This window comes from Mytilus californianus, unplaced genomic scaffold (genome assembly GCF_021869535.1).
Source record: "Mytilus californianus isolate M0D057914Y unplaced genomic scaffold, xbMytCali1.0.p SCAF_6, whole genome shotgun sequence".
In the NCBI taxonomy this organism is placed as follows: Eukaryota; Metazoa; Mollusca; class Bivalvia; order Mytilida; family Mytilidae; genus Mytilus; species Mytilus californianus.
In genome coordinates this window covers 50,542,175-50,558,451 of record NW_026262712.1, presented here as the reverse complement: position 1 = coordinate 50,558,451, position 16,277 = coordinate 50,542,175, and the positions used below count along the sequence as shown (strand labels likewise).

Here is a 16,277-nt window from a genome sequence, read left to right as displayed (position 1 = left end):
TCAGAATTCGGAAGTTCAATCCGATACCTCGTGTAGAGAGTGACAAGGCTAACTTTCTAACCCTGTCAATATATCCTCACATTCCGATGGTTTCTAAATTTTTCCGCCCTCCACTTCAGTCCACCCCTGTAACATGACCTATATCTAACTTGTATCAGTTCTCGTTCTGAACATGCTTGAAATATTTTCCACTGGACAGGATAGTTCGACCCCGTACATGTCTGCATAAGCGTAAGGGATATATAATACATAAACAAATAGAACTCAACCCGCCAAATTCTGTATGTGCCTGTCCCAAGTCAGGAGCCTGTAATTCAGTGGTTGTCGTTTGTTGCTGTATATCATATTTGTTTTTCGTTATAAATAAGGCCGTTATATTTCTCGTTTGAATAGTTTTACATTTGTCATTTCGGGACCTTTTACAGATGACTATGCGGTATGTTGAAGGCCATACGGTGACCTATAGTTGTTAATGGCTGTGTCATTTGGCCTCTTGTGGAGAGTTGTCTCATTAGCAATCATACCACATCTTCTTATTTTTATATCAACCCTTACGTTTGCCCTGCTTTCCTTTGTAAAAACTACGACTTACAAAAACAATTTATTTTACTTCGTTTGTTTTATTTTACCAAGCAAAAAAAGTGGTTATTTTGTCGTTTCCTCGAGGTTTGCGGAAATCAGATTAGTATATAAGTATTATTTTTCTCACATGCATTGTATGTATTAACCGAAGTCATGATGGACCGTGTTGGACTGATTTTTATAATTTTGGTGTTTACGTCTGGTTCTTGTCAGTGTTTTCTCTTTGGGAAAGATAAAGTTGACTGTCTTATGTCGCAATGGAGCCAATGGAGCGATGTCTACGGATTTGGAGCACGGTCTAAAGAAAGGGCAATTCTCAGGTATCCTGACAATGGTGGCAAGCCATGTCCTAATGATATTGAAATTACTGAGTACACAAGTAAGTAAAATGTAAGGTCATTCAGGCTAAAATGAATTATACATCAATACAGTCCTGTACATTTTTAAAATACATTATATATCATGTGCAATAATGTATTGTGATAATTAATGTGCCAAATTCATTTACATTTATTTCTCTATACATTACATTGAACAAAAAAAAATTTGTGAAAGATTGAATTTAATTTGAAAGGAATTAGTGAACATAATTATGTATGTCCTTTCGATGATTATATCATTAGTGTTGTGTTCTTGGAAAAGCAGTACATTTGGCAACAATTAGATACAGAATTTATTTTTTCATTTACATTATTAACTACAATTATAATTTCATCCTGTAAGAATACTCAGGCAAAATTATGCCTTTTGAAACTACATTTAGTTGCCTTTCATATTCAGCTGTTAAACAAGCATTTTTATCAACAGTACCGCTTAAATCGACGCTAGGGGTCGTCTTGACCTTGTAGGGTATGGATGATTCGTTCATTGTTGAAGACCCTACATCAACTGTCAAGATGAAGAACAGGAATAAAAGCCCTGTTCATTGATAATTTTCTATGTTTTCTATGTAGTGTGTGCGATTTTGTCCCATGTACATTTACTCCATATCCTTTCATTTTCTATTGCTGAAATTTGAGAATTGTGTTCAAGTCAACATCTATCATTAAGTTTTCTAAAGATCGTGAAATTTTTGGAGTTCTCTCCGGGCACTCCGGCGTCCTCCGCCACAAAAATTGACCGCCATGAAATAGAACATTTGTTGAAAGTGGCATTAAACAAAAATCGATCAATCCAGAGGCGGATTTAGGGGGGAGGGGGGCTTTTGTGGGAAACATTTGGTTGATTATATAGGGAATCACTGGAGCGGGCCCCCTCTTATGGCAGTCAGTGGGCCCCTTATGAAAATTTCTGGATCCACCACTGCAATCAACCAATTAAAAGTTTATACCAACACAAAATAGCACAAGTAATGTAATTAATTGATGCATGTATACATGCATATCTACATATAATATCGTGTCATACATACATTTTTTGCGTTTCCTTTATTATCCTTTATTGTAAAACGACATATTGCTTGTTCTTTAAAACATTATTTCCGTTTATACGATAAACACAAAATGCATGGATTTGACCTAGGATGTTTGTTCTTTTATACAATGTATGTTTATATGTTTTGGAGTTTAGTGTGACGTCCATTTTCATTGAACTAGTACACATTGTTGTTTAGGGGCCAGCTAAAGCCCGCCTCCGGGTGCGGGATTTTCTCGCTGTGTTGAAGACCCATTGGTGGCTTTCGGCTCTTTTCTGCTCTTTGGTCGGGTTATTGTCTCTTTGACACATTCCCCATTTCCATTCTCAATTTTATTAAATATTTCAAAATTGTGATAAATATTAATTTCAGCACAGAAACCTACGATTCAAACAACAGCTAAACAAATCATCACCAGTTTTCTGCAGAGAAGATTGAAACCAAATCCTTCATCTCCTCGGAGAATTGTAAAGAGAGACGATCCGATTGGTCTTTTCAGAGATTTATTGATAATCATTGATTCGTCTGGTAGCATAGGAGCGAGTAGCTTTAAAATTGCAAAACAGCAAATAGGTGAACTCCTAGGTCTGATATGTCCTGTACCAGATCCCTTCAATTCGAACAGACGTAGTGGTTATAACCGAGCGGCACTTATTCAGTATTCTAGTAACGTGGTTGAGGAATTTGATTTCTATGACCAACATAGTTTAGCAGACCTCAAATCTGCAATAATGTCAATACCATATCAAGCGGGATTGACCTGTACCGGAGATGCTTTATATGAGGCAATACAAATGTTTACATCATCAAAAGGTAAGAGTTTTGTATTTGAAAAAAAGGGGAAGGGTACAGCAACCCATAAGTCGAGGACATACAGCCAGCAGCATGGCTAAAAGAAAAAAAAAATACGAACAGATAAATACACTACAGAACAAGCATTTTTATCAGTATACCGCACTTAATATTTAAGGGCATACGATACAGTTTCGATTCCACGGTGAATTGTTATTTACGAAAATTTGCATACTAGCTATTTTTCACATAATATCTTAATATTTTATATTATCATTTCTTCTTTTCCCGATATGTCACGGTTTGACGTCGCGAAAAGTGCGTTAGCAACGTCATAACCTCCTCTGTAACTGTATCGTATGCCCTTAAATCATTATTTGGCAGTTGTGTGTGTGTGTCTGTGTGTGTGGTATTTATTGACGTTGGATACATGTAAAGTGGATATTTATTTTTTTCTTTCTCATAAATTTGATTCTATGAACATTTTCTGTTTGCTTTTTCATTTTCATACAAGTGACGATAAACAATGTTGCCCATTGTCATTTCAGGCGCGCGTCAAGGAACCAAACATGAGGTTTTGATTTTAACTGATGGCAAATCCAACTGTGGAAAAAAAATTTCAACGGTATTGCCAACGTTGCATGCTAAAGCAACTGTATTTGGATTAATGATTGGTAATTTTAATATCGAAGGCAAGAAAGCACTCGCATCGTATGTCAGTAAACCATCACCCGATCACTTATTTGCCGTCGACGACTATCAAGACCTGGAAAGACTATTGAATTTCATAAAAGTGCAGTTAGATCAAAACCATCCATGTGCACACTTCGATCTATCGAAGAAATGATACAATACAAAATTTATCTTCAAAACCTGTTTTCTATATAAATCCACTATATAAAATTTACTTGTGATTTTGAATGAGTAATTATTATAATCTCTAGTTAGATTCATAGTCATTGTTGCCTGATGCAGCTCTTAGGTTTCAAACCGCGGTCGTTTTTTTTTGGAATGCTGTAAGGTCAAACAAATAAGCGTAAATGGCAAAGAAACCTCAAATGCATATAATGTTTCGAATAAATAAAGGCAACAGTAGTATACCGCTGTTCAAAATTCATAAAGTGTTTCAATAAGTAAATGCATACTGTTCATAGATCCTTTGATAGTTTCGGATTTTTCTTAAATATAAATAGGAAGGGACAACTATTTTCTAAATTTTAAAGTCAATATATATAAAAGCCATATTGAATTTAATGCATTAACAAATTTACCAATCTCTGGTATAATACACATCTTTTTTTAAATTTCAATCTCTCTGTATTTCCATCATGTTGCAAACATGTAGATCTTGTTTTTTGTACAGGCTCGGTTATACTTATTTTTTGTCCTTTTCGGTTATATCTTTATACAGATTTTAGATTTTCAATGTATTTGGCCTCGAGCATCATTGAAGAGCATCTTGTGCCGTAAAATTGGTACCGTTAATGTTAATTCGACAGATTCAGTAAAGTTGTTTTAATCAATTCATGTATAATATCTTATTTACATGTATCTATATTATGCAAATTAAATATAGAAAAAATGTTGTTCACGGCTTAAGTTAATTCATTCATGTTTTGTTGAATAATGTTGTATGGATGATAATTATTTTTCCGATTTTAACCACACATTAATGAATTTTAAAAATAATATAAATTAACAAATGTTGTTTTTAGTTTTTGGTAGTAGCAACATATTTTCAAATAAATCATCAAAATTAAATCAGAAGATAATAAACCATTCTTAGTGAAGTCGATGATGGATATAGAAATAAGAAGATGTGGTATGATTACCAATGAAACAACTCTCCACCAGAGACAAAATGACATAGAAGTTAACAATTATAGGTCACCGTACGGCCTTCAACAATAAGCAAAATCCATACTGCATAGTCAGCTATAAAAGGCCCGAAAATGACAAATGTAAAACAATTCAAACGAAAAAACGAATGGCCTAATTTATGTACAAAACAGTGAACGAAAAACAAATATGATTTACAGCAAAAAACGACATTCACTAAATTACAAGCTCCTGACTTGGACAGGCACATGCAGAATGTGACAGGGTTAAACATATTTGTGGGCACCCAACCCTCCCCTAACCTATGACAGTGATGTAACAGCACAACTTATGAACAAACTTTAAAAATCAGTTGAAAAGGGCTTAACTCATCAGATCGATACAAAGCAGAAACACAAACCGGACGTGTATGACTGTTTAATGTCCAATGGCAAACGCAATGCATATTCTTGACGGGAACATTTGAATACGAACCCTGCTTTTGATTTGACCGACACGCTGAATCGAATTTTAACATGATTATGTAAGCGTAATTTCATTCCACCGTGATCTTATTCCGGGTAACTGTTTTTCACTACAGAATATTGGATGTAAATAGTGTGAAAGCGTTGATCTTGATATCGTTGTTTTGTTTATATTAGACCAGTTTATTGTTTACATAAATTAATAGGTTAAAATTAGAATAGTTTTCAAGGAACCAGTTTGATTAACAGATATTGACATAGAAGATATGATTTTATATCGAAGTCTACCAATACGCAAATGCACAGAAAAACTTCGGCAATCCAGTACAATGTATATGAAAATTATGAATATAACAATTAGTGACAATTTAAAAGCATATGATTTGATGGATTTGATAAGAAAAATTATCAAAATTTTATTCGTAAATAAAGCATTATATTGTGTTATCATGTGTTTAAAGTGAGTACTAAAACACTTCATCAATGTATGAATCTAAAATACTAGTGTAATGAATCCCGGTTCAAAGTAACTAGTGCAATCATTCCAGGTACAAAATCACTAGTGTAATAATTCCTGGTTCAAAATCACTAGTATAATCATTCCTAGTTCAAAATGTTTGTGTGAACATTCCGTGGATGAAAAACACTAGTTTACTTTGTCCATTTTTTACATAAATCAGCTATGCAAGTTTTAGTTAATTCAAATACCCGCAAAAAATACCAAGCCCCATTTTTTTTTTATATATTTCCCCTTCAAAAAACTCTTTTTAGAATCTTATCAAGAATGGTGGATATTTTACACTGGACCCGGATTAAAAACCCTAGTGAATTTTTGTTGTTGGATAAAAAAAAACTAGGAATTTTCATCCTCCGGATAAAGTACACTGGCGGAATTAAACCACTGTTACAATTATTCATAAGCTTTAAATCCGCATGAAGATATTACACCTTAGCCGAACACATTTTTCTGTGGTGTCTCCAGGCCGACCAGTCTTTCTCCTTACTCTTCAATGCAACGTTCTTATCACAAAAGCATCAAATACCATTTTTAAAGTTCTTGGTTTTGACCGTTACGGGATCGAAACCACAACCTCCCGCACTTGAGCCGAACACGCTACCACGAGACAACCGAGGTAGGTCAATACATTGAGGACGAAACAAAAAACCCTTCTTTTCGATCTGTGTCCACGAAAGTGAAATAAATAGCAACCCTTCCCAGCTGCTTAGTAGGTCAATATATTGAGGACGAAACAAAAAACCCTTCTTTTCAATCTGTGTCCACCAAAGTGAAATAAATAGCAACCCTTCCCAGCGGCTTATTATGTCTATAAATACTGTGTGCTTTGTTTTACGAAGATTTACGAAGAATCATAATGATACTCAGTTATGCTAGTATTTTAATTTTTAAAGGCAAACTTACTCAATAAATTCTGGCGTCCAAGGAGATATTTTTCTAACAACGATTGAATTCATCGACATGAACTCGGATCGCTGTTGATAGAAATGTCTGTGTATAAAAACTACTGAAAATTTTGATCTCTGTTGGATATTTGTCTCATTGGAAATCATACAACATCTCCTTATTTTTATAGTATTAAGTCAATTTCTGAAACTTGAAAATGACAGTATAATAGTCTTTAAAAATTCAAAACAAGTTAACGTGGTACATGGAAAAATCGAGTCGGAAAACCTTCAACATTCAATTATTTTATACTTTATAAAAAACTAAATGTTGCCAGGCTTATAATATATAAAGTAAGGTGAGTGTTTCGACTACACAAGTGTCATCAGTGATATTGAACCACAACAATTTGGAAAACAATTAAACTACAAAGTTGAACAGAACTGGAAATAAAAAAAAAACAAATAAAAAAAGAGGACGGTTATCTTTAAATAACCTTGGGTTAGAAAAATCAAAGTGTTTTCTTATGATTTTAATAGTATATGAACAGTAAAGTTACAGAGAACGACAACATTAGTGATATTACATATCAGCTAAGGAGTGCTGACTACCGGGCTGGTCGTGTCTACCAGTAATGACGTCTACCATCAATGGCGTCTACCAAGTTATGTACGCCCGATGCGTTACGTCTATACAAGACTCATTTGTGGCTCAAAAATACTAAATTCTCATTTTTAAAGTTAATGTGTATGTCATTGATCATTTTTCAGACACAGTTTTCCCTTAGGAGATATTAAAATATAAATTAAATGTAAGAGTAGTAGTAAACAGTATCACGTGTTATCTGTGCTGCCTAATTCGGATTCGCCTAGGACAAGCACTAATACGTACATCGATTTTATGAAGTGTAAAATTAAACCGAAAACACACTTGAAATACACATTGTAAGCATGCAATATTGAATCGAATTAATGGCAAAAGTCTGCTGCTGGTGTACTAAATTTTTCACTTGCATGCTTTACCAAAATGCACATTTCCTGTAGAAATTATCAAAACATGGTAGTTTCGCAATTCTGTTTCAAAGTATAATAATGTCATTGCTTATAAAGAAGGTGATAAGTTTTGCAATGCTATTTTAGATTTCACTATGAGGCCATTAACATAATATAATCAACAAATTTTACCAAAAACGTTATTAAGCATACAATTTGATACTATATCGTTTGTTATTGTTTTACTTGTACATGATTTCACATGTATTTACTATATATATACCATTTAATGTTGAGGGGCCTCGGTGGCCGAGTGGTTTAAGTAGTTACTACTGTAATCACTAGCCAGTCAACACTGAGGTTGTGAGTTCGAATTCCGCTCGTGCGGGTGCACTCGACTCCAATCTTAATTGACTAGGATTGTCAGTTTTCCTATCGAAGGTCGGTGGTTTTCTCCGGGCACTCCGGCTTCCTCCACCAATAAAAACTGGCCGCCACGAAAAAGCCCAAAAGCGGTGCTTAAAAGTGGCGTTAAAACACCAAAAATCAAAAATCAAAATCAAACCATTTAATGTTGAGTGTCGAATAAGGCCATTATCGTTCTTACCCTTCAAAACTTAAAATACTGGATTGACACAATCTTTTGTGGGAGATCGTTCGACATGTAAATGTCTTTTTGTTTTATGATCATATCTATACTACTAAAGAAAGAGACCGATTTCATTGAGCCGCAACTCCTCTGAACCCATACAAAGTCGGAAATATTTGTGATATGACGTATAAATGTAGTGTTTTGTACTTCCTAAATTTGTCTTTGAAACAATCTTTTTTTCCACAGAAAACGCCATTTTTTGAGAAAATATCCAAATTCGGAAACCGTTATCGATCCGTGTCTTATACGCTTTCGCGCATGCTCGGTCGACTTTTTGTAGACCAAAATTTTTTAGCCGGTTTATCTCCGAGGAGACATTCGTCTGAAGTATTATATCATTATAAATAGTTATTGTATGAAATGTATTTTATAACTTCATATAGTAATTGCTTTAATTAGCGTAGCTTAATTAATCAAGCCCCAAATAAAGTTCCGTAGCTGGTTCCTTACCATCTACGTTTTGTAAGCAGGCGGAAATGGTTTTGTATTCAATTTATGACAACTCGGCCCACGGACAACTCGCACCACTCAAACACTCTCACTAATTATAACAACTTGCATCACTTTATCAAACTCGCACCACTTGAAAAAAAAAGAAATATAACAAACTGGAAGAGATGTGTTTAATCATTTAAGATTGTTTTCTTCTTCTCTTAGTAAATTCCTCCTTTCTCGGAGCACCCGTGCCACACAGAGACAGACATAAATAAATACTACAAACTCGCACCACTGAAGAAATAATTTAAATCATCAGAGAGTTATAGATTGTCTCCTCTTTGTTATTTCCTCCGTTCTTGGAGCACCCGTATCACACAGAGACAGAACTTGACTCGCACCTTTCGAAAAAAAAAAATACTACAAACTAGCACCACTGAGAAATGTTTTAATCATCAGTATTCTAGGTTGTCTTCTTCTTCTCTGAGTTATTTCCTCCGTTCTAGGAGCACCTGTGTAACACCGAGACAGAAGCTACTAATTGGACACACAAACTCCTATGGAAGAAGAACTGACAAACTAATCAACACTATCAACATAATGCATGAGTGCATAAAAACAGTTGGAGAAACACGAACCCAAGCTGTGTATCCACCCGATGCAACTGAGGTTTTCCTTTTCAATAGGTGTTAGGTACTGCGGGGTTATGCTGTTCAACTGTGGACATGGTATACCATGTTACCATATGGTATTGGGTTTTACTATAGGAATAATAGAACATAGATAAGAATAATTGACCAATCAAAGTCACACAGTTGGTCTCAGCATCATCGGCGTATTTTGGCATCCATATTGAAAAGAAATAACAGTAGGTTTATGACTTTGAAGTATTACCCTGAGAACACAAAACACTACGAATTTCTAGCAGGCAAACTTGCATACAAACTCCTTTATATATAATACAAAGGAAGGCGGCTCCAAATATCAAGAACATTTCGTTTTAATCAGACCTATCATGTCACCTCCCATAATTTTTGAGCTTTGAGAAATTTCCACACATTTTCGAACGTATTCAACTCCAGGCTTTGGGATGAACAAGTATTTTAATACTATATTATATACTTGTTTCAAATATGAAATGACTATAACTAATCGTCGGATAGTTGTCTCAAATTCACGTACTTTTAAAATATCTCGATACACGTTATACAACCCTCGAGTTCACTAAAAAGTCGACTTGGCGATCTAAAAGTCTCTAAGCAAATTAAAATTAAGTGTTGGTCGCCATTTGGTGAACATTATTTCTACAACTAGGTCTAAAAACCCTTATCCGGATTTTATCGGGTCTGATTCCGGTTACGGATTCAAAATTATCTTCAGCAATGCGCTTGAAAGTAAGGTGATTATCGACTGCAGCAGCATCAAGCATTTTATCAACCATGCCAATTTTGATACAACAACAACAAATCTTAACCTATAAAAAATACAAAATACTATAAGATGAGATCTTCTTCTGCTGCTTTCTTTTTGTATCGCTGTTTGATGGTTACTTTCTGGCGCATGCCTGATATAAGATAAAAAAAAAAAAATTGATTCGGCACCCAGCAAACACACGACATACTCCCAACGTCGGTTAATGGTCGTCTGAACGTCATGTCTTGAGTTTACGTCGTACCAACGTTGTGGGAACGTAAAAACCCAACGTTGGATGCAGACGTACAGACCAGAGGCGCTTGGGTATATGATACAGAATTTTTTTTAAATTTTTTTTGTTGTTGATTAAAATATTCAATTTTCTATATTTATACTACATATCTATCACTACTGCGCATGTCTCACCTAGTTTCGAGTGATTTTACCAACTTTGAGACAAACCCCCATTTTACTATCCACACTAAGAAACAAAAAGGCAACTAACTCGACGCCATCTTGTGTGCTATAAATAAATAATAAAATTGACCTACCTGGATTCCCCATCGATTTTTAAGGAAAACATGCCTTTCTCGCAGTCCGATCGCAGACGTCGTTTCTATTCATAAAATTGCTACTGTTCGTAACATTTTTAGTCCATCTCAAGCATATAATAAAAAGATTTTCACTATTTTCACTAAATTCAAATTTACGTGCCCGGAAGTTTACTGTTAATATTCAGGGGAAGTTACTTTTTCCCGAACTTTTGTTAAAGGGAAGTAACATTTTCCCGGACTTTTTCGGAACATCTCTGCAAGTACACATAAAACAAAGAAAGGGATACGATGATTTCCGAACTATTATAAAAAAGGCGCAACTTAACCGTTGCTGAAAAAAGAAAAGATCTGTTTTAGAAATAATGGCAAGTCAACCAAAGGAAGAAATTACGAAGGAAAACATAGTTTCATGGTAATTTATGAATATACAAATGCTCACACAAAATTGTCTTATGAAAAGAATTCAAAAAATAATCCGTGGACCATTTGATCTGATATTTTTTTATTTTATTTTTGGGGGAGGGTGGTGCACTTACAATCAAATTATAGGCTTGATCTTGTTCTTCGTCCATCATATCTATTTGTTTACATTCAGTATTAGTTCGGAAATCATCGTATCCCTTTCTTTGTTTTATGTGTACTTGCAGAGATGTTCCGAAAAAGTCCGGGAAAATATTACTTCCCTTTAACAAAAGTTCGGGAAAAAGTAACTTCCCCTGAATATTAACAGTAAACTTCCGGGCACGTAAATTTGAATTAAGTGAAAATAGTGAAAATCTTTTTATTATATGCTTGAGATGGACTAAAAATGTTACGAACAGTAGCAATTTGATGAATAGAAACGACGTCTGCGATCGGACTGCGAGAAAGGCATGTTTTCCATAAAAATCGATGGGGAATCCAGGTAGGTCAATTTTGTTATTTATTTATAGCACGCAAGATGGCGTCGAGTTAGTTGCCTTTTTGTTTCTTAGTATGGATAGTAAAATGGGGGTTTGTCTCAAAGTTGGTAAAATCACTCGAAACTAGGTGAGACATGCGCAGTAGTGATAGATATGTAGTATAAATATAGAAAATTGAATATTTTAATATACAACAAAAAATTAAAAAAAATTTCTGTATCATATACCCAAGCGCCTGTGGTACAGACGACGTTATAAAATTACGTCGAATTTAAGTTAATTTAGTACCATGTCAGGACGTAACATTTTATTACGTTGTGACAACGTGCTTATAACTGTCATAATCCGACGTAACATTTTGTTACGTCGTATCAACATTATAATTACGTAGTGAACAAACCCTGTGAATACCAGTGACACATTTAAATCTGGTTTTATGGGACGAATTTTGTAGGTATGAATCGTCCTGGATATAACATTCACCTTCACTAGAATATATTCACGATTTTTTTCGATTTTCAAAATATCCCCCTTTTTTCCCGCACAGACATAATTTGCACCAAAATGTCCAAGAAAATATTACAAATCCAATTCTAGTGTTCTAATATATATTTTGTGTATGAATATTTATTGTTTAATATATCATTAAAGTTTTGTCATCATTTATCGTTTTTTTACGATTGGTTATAAATAGTGGAACGTTCAGCAGTACTCGGGTTTTACCGCTGCATACTATGAAAAGTCTGAGCATGCGCACTTTCACCGCTTGATTTTTAAAAACAGTGTCAGTGATAACCAAACTTGCAGTGAAATTTAGCTCGATCCAGATTCCAGAACAAAGAAAAAGGTAATATAATAATTGCACATTACGCCAAAAAGGTTCTCCATAATAAAAACAAGTATGATTGAAGAAAATAAAACATCTGTTGCCGTGTTGGGCGCCTCTTTCAAGTCTGTTGTCCGTGACCGTGTTGAAATATGATACTTCTTATTTTACTGTCAATATATTACACTGATACAAGATATTTTAGCCAAAATTTTTCAAATTGCTCGATTAACTTGTGTTGTTTTTTAAGATATATGAAGTTAACTGTAGAAAGTAAAAAAGGGGGGTGCACAGCACAGCCACAGGCACTTGTTTTCTATCCATGCCAAGTGCTACTATCCCTATATATTAAGGCTGCAAGTGTCTTTTGCACTGTTATTTTTTGATAATGTTGGAAGCATAAAAGTCTTATCAATATCACAAATGCGAAGCTAGACATCTCGGCACATTAGTCATTACAAACTCGGCCCATTACAAACTCGGCACATTACAAACTTGGCATGTTACAAACTCGGCCTATTAATGATAATACTACATGTATCACTGGTGGTCGTCCTGAACATGCATGAAATATTTGCCACTGGACGTTAAGCAACCAACAATCGATCAATGTATCACTGGGTCTGACATGCATGGGAATAAACAATTGTGCCAATAACGACTGTCGTAGATAGGTGTCACAGAAAAATTAAAATACCCTTCCAAGATGTCATAATTATTTGGGACTAGATCGTCAAAGATAGGCGTCACAGAAAAAAATTAAAATAGCCTTCCAAGACGTCATAATTATTTAGACTAGGATCCAGTCGGGAAAAGTTGGGTAAAATTTTCCTGTTTTGAGGGTAAAACCAAGTTTACTGGTGTTAGAAAAACCAGTATATAGGGACGTCTTTTTTGCTGTTCAATTTATGGTATGAAATCTAAATGTTTATCAATGACGAGCTGTATTCAACTCTCACTAAATATGTGATCAGAAACAATGTCGTAATCAATCATAAAACTTATGAATTTTGGAATGCATGTAAATTTGTCACTTACCTAGTTCTCCCAAAGATTTGTTGGACTGACACTCATGTAAACAGACGGAGGAATATAGAAGATAATTGAATGTATTTATAATTTTTATTCCAGAGTCTTGTATAAAAATCCACAGATCCAATGTGTCTGAGGTTGAGGAATGCATTTCAGTAACACTTAAGCATGCACCAGCTCAAAAAGATGGACCAAGATATAAAAAGGTAAACATCAGTTGATTAGCTCTTTGTATGCCCTCCTTCACTGAGTGATATAGTTTTACTCTTGTTCTGTACGTACATACATTGAACTCAAAATTGGATTCTGTTCTCTAACTTTAGTTTGCCTGAACGACATGTTATGAAATTTATACACAATGCTTATTATCATAAAACGCAGAGTTTGAATTTGAAGAGCATCTGTTTTACTGTTCTTTAGTTATCTCCTTTAATAACATCATTTGTGGCTCATAGACACATTCTTCTTTTATTAATTTTATTTATCAAATTATAATTTGTTGATTTTATAGATTGCGTTCATTGGCATATGATATAAGGTCTTGCTGTATTGCTGTAAATTCTAAATGTATTAAGGTAAAATCCTATGAATATCTAAAATTATTTGATAAATAACAATTTTGAGAAACCAAACTTCCTTTTTTAATTTGGATTCATTATTATTTGTAGAATAACTACTGGTTGTTCCAGAAAATACTATGTCCCCCCAGGGAAGGCTCTTTTTTTAAAAATTTTATGTGGGGGTGGTTGTATTTGAAATACCAAAATGCAAAGGGAGTGTTGTTCTTATTTATTTTTATACGCCCGTTTACGGGACGTATTATGGTATACCGTTGTCCGTCTGTCCGTCCGTCATCAACATGTTGGACATTAACTCAAAACCGCTTTAACCAATTTGCATAAAACTTTGGTGCCTTGTTTAATTCTATTGACGTGAGCTCCCTTTCGTTTTTCTATAAATTTTAGATTTTATATTTCCGAGTTATGGGGTTTTATTCATTAAAAAAAGGGGGATTTTCCAGTTTTCGGAAAACAACTCAAGAATGCTTTCAACAACTTGCAAGAAATTGTAATGAATTGTTTATATCTATTGACATGAGCTCCTTTTTGATTTTTATAAATTTTAGATTTTACGTTTCTGAGTTACAGGGTTTTATTCATAAAAAAGGGGGATTTTCCAGTTTTCGGACAAAACTCAAAAATGCTTTCAGCAGTTCTTATGAAACTTTGGTGAATTGTTTATATCTATTGATGTAAGCTCCCTTTAGAATTTTATAAATTTTAAATTTTACATTTCTGAGTTATGGGGTTTTATTCATTAAAAAAGGGGGGATTTTCCAGTTTCGGACAATAACTCAAAAATGCTGTCAGCAATTCTCATGAACTTTGGTGAATTGTTTATATCTATTGATGTAAGCTCCCTTTTGATTTTCATAATTTCTAATATGACATTGATAATTAATTGAACTTTATTTGTTTATAGTCTGACAACAGATTTACTAAGTATTGCGCAACAGCACAGTGTATTGCACAACAGCAAGAAATCTTTATATTAATTGAATATAAATTCAATTCATATAACCAATTTCAAGTTCTTTGACTACATTTATTCAGAAACCTATAATATGTCAAATATTTAATTTCAATCCAAATTCAGACCTGTATCAAGCTTGAATATTGTGTCCATTTTTGCCCCAACTGTTCAGGGTTGGACCTCTGCGGGCGTATCCAGATGCGCACAGCACAGCAGTTTATTAATTCTGTCGGTGCTGGGGGTTAAAAAATGGCCGTCCCTGGGGGGCGGACATAGTATTTTCTGGAACAGCCATAATTTCATTAACACATGTTCAATTTAACAACAAATTTATTTTTTAAATAAGAAAAAGGTTAACCAAAAGTTATAAATTATTATATACTGTTGAAATTATGTTAAAATTTCTAACATACAATATCAAAATGTGTATAATTGGCAAAGATACAAACATCTCTGACTCAGTAACAGCACAACATAATTATGAATCTGCAAGATTTATTATACGACCAGCAATAGAAAAAATATTAATTATGTTTACACACAGGATATTTTTTAAGAACTGCTGTAATTCATAAGTTCGGATCAGTTTTTTTTTTGTATTTTATAATTTATGATTATTTATTTTTCAGAGACCTGAAACCAACACAAGACCAGCTGATCAGAGGGCAGAAAACCAAAATTTGGAATGACATGTATACAACCAACACAAGACTAAAATTTGGAATAAAAATAAAAAAAATTCAGAAATATATTATTATTTTTTTATTGGTTCATGAAGCCAAGAAAAAAGAAGTCTTAACTTTTGGATAGGTCTATCTCTACATTTTGTAGTTGGTCAATGGAAAAAAGCAATAGTTAGTTTGATTGTATTTCAGGTATTTTCTTCATTTGGGATATTTTTAGAAGTGTATAAGTTGTGTATAATATATATTTGTAAATTAGACAGTCAGCTTTTGGGCCTTTTTCCAAACTTTTTTCCTAGCTTGTCATTGTGTAGTGAATCCAGCTGAATGAATCTACAGTAAATATTAAGGTATATGTGGTAGTTTGTTGTATTTCTGAATAATTCATTAGAAAATGTTTTCCTTCGTTAAAGTGAAATCTACATTCTAGAATTTCCACCATCATAGTGAAATCTATATTCTAGAACACTGAAACCCTAAACATTCAGAAGTTGCAGCATGTACCAAGATGTCATGTTGAAGGCTGTACAGTTACCTATAATTGCTAACATCATCAATATTTGATTTTAGGATAGAGGGTTGTCTCATTGGCCATCATACAAAATCTCCTTTTTCGAATAGAATTATGTGTTAAATTTTTTTAAAGAAAAGTTGCTTTTGTTAAATGGAAATGTGTAAATCTTGTACTTCAGTATTGCAAAAGTTAAAAACTAAGACTTTAACCTTAAACAACTGTGTGAAACATTAATTGGACAAAACTAC

General features: G+C 33.9%; 1 protein-coding gene and 1 long non-coding RNA gene across 2 annotated transcripts; both read left to right on the top strand.

Annotated features, from left to right (window-relative positions):
- The first annotated feature begins 701 nt into the window (after positions 1–701).
- LOC127705985 (collagen alpha-1(XII) chain-like) lies at positions 702–4,359 on the top strand. Its single transcript, XM_052210377.1, has 3 exons — positions 702–961; positions 2,369–2,809; positions 3,337–4,359. The coding sequence occupies exons 1-3, from the start codon at positions 736–738 to the stop codon at positions 3,633–3,635; spliced, it is 966 nt and encodes a 321-aa protein (XP_052066337.1). The 5' UTR covers positions 702–735; the 3' UTR covers positions 3,636–4,359.
- A 7,759-nt stretch (positions 4,360–12,118) lies between these two features.
- On the top strand, positions 12,119–15,581 carry LOC127705986 (uncharacterized). Its single transcript, XR_007984137.1, has 3 exons — positions 12,119–12,288; positions 13,399–13,505; positions 15,462–15,581. It is a non-coding gene; the product is annotated as an uncharacterized LOC127705986 (long non-coding RNA).
- The last annotated feature ends 696 nt before the right edge of the window (positions 15,582–16,277 follow it).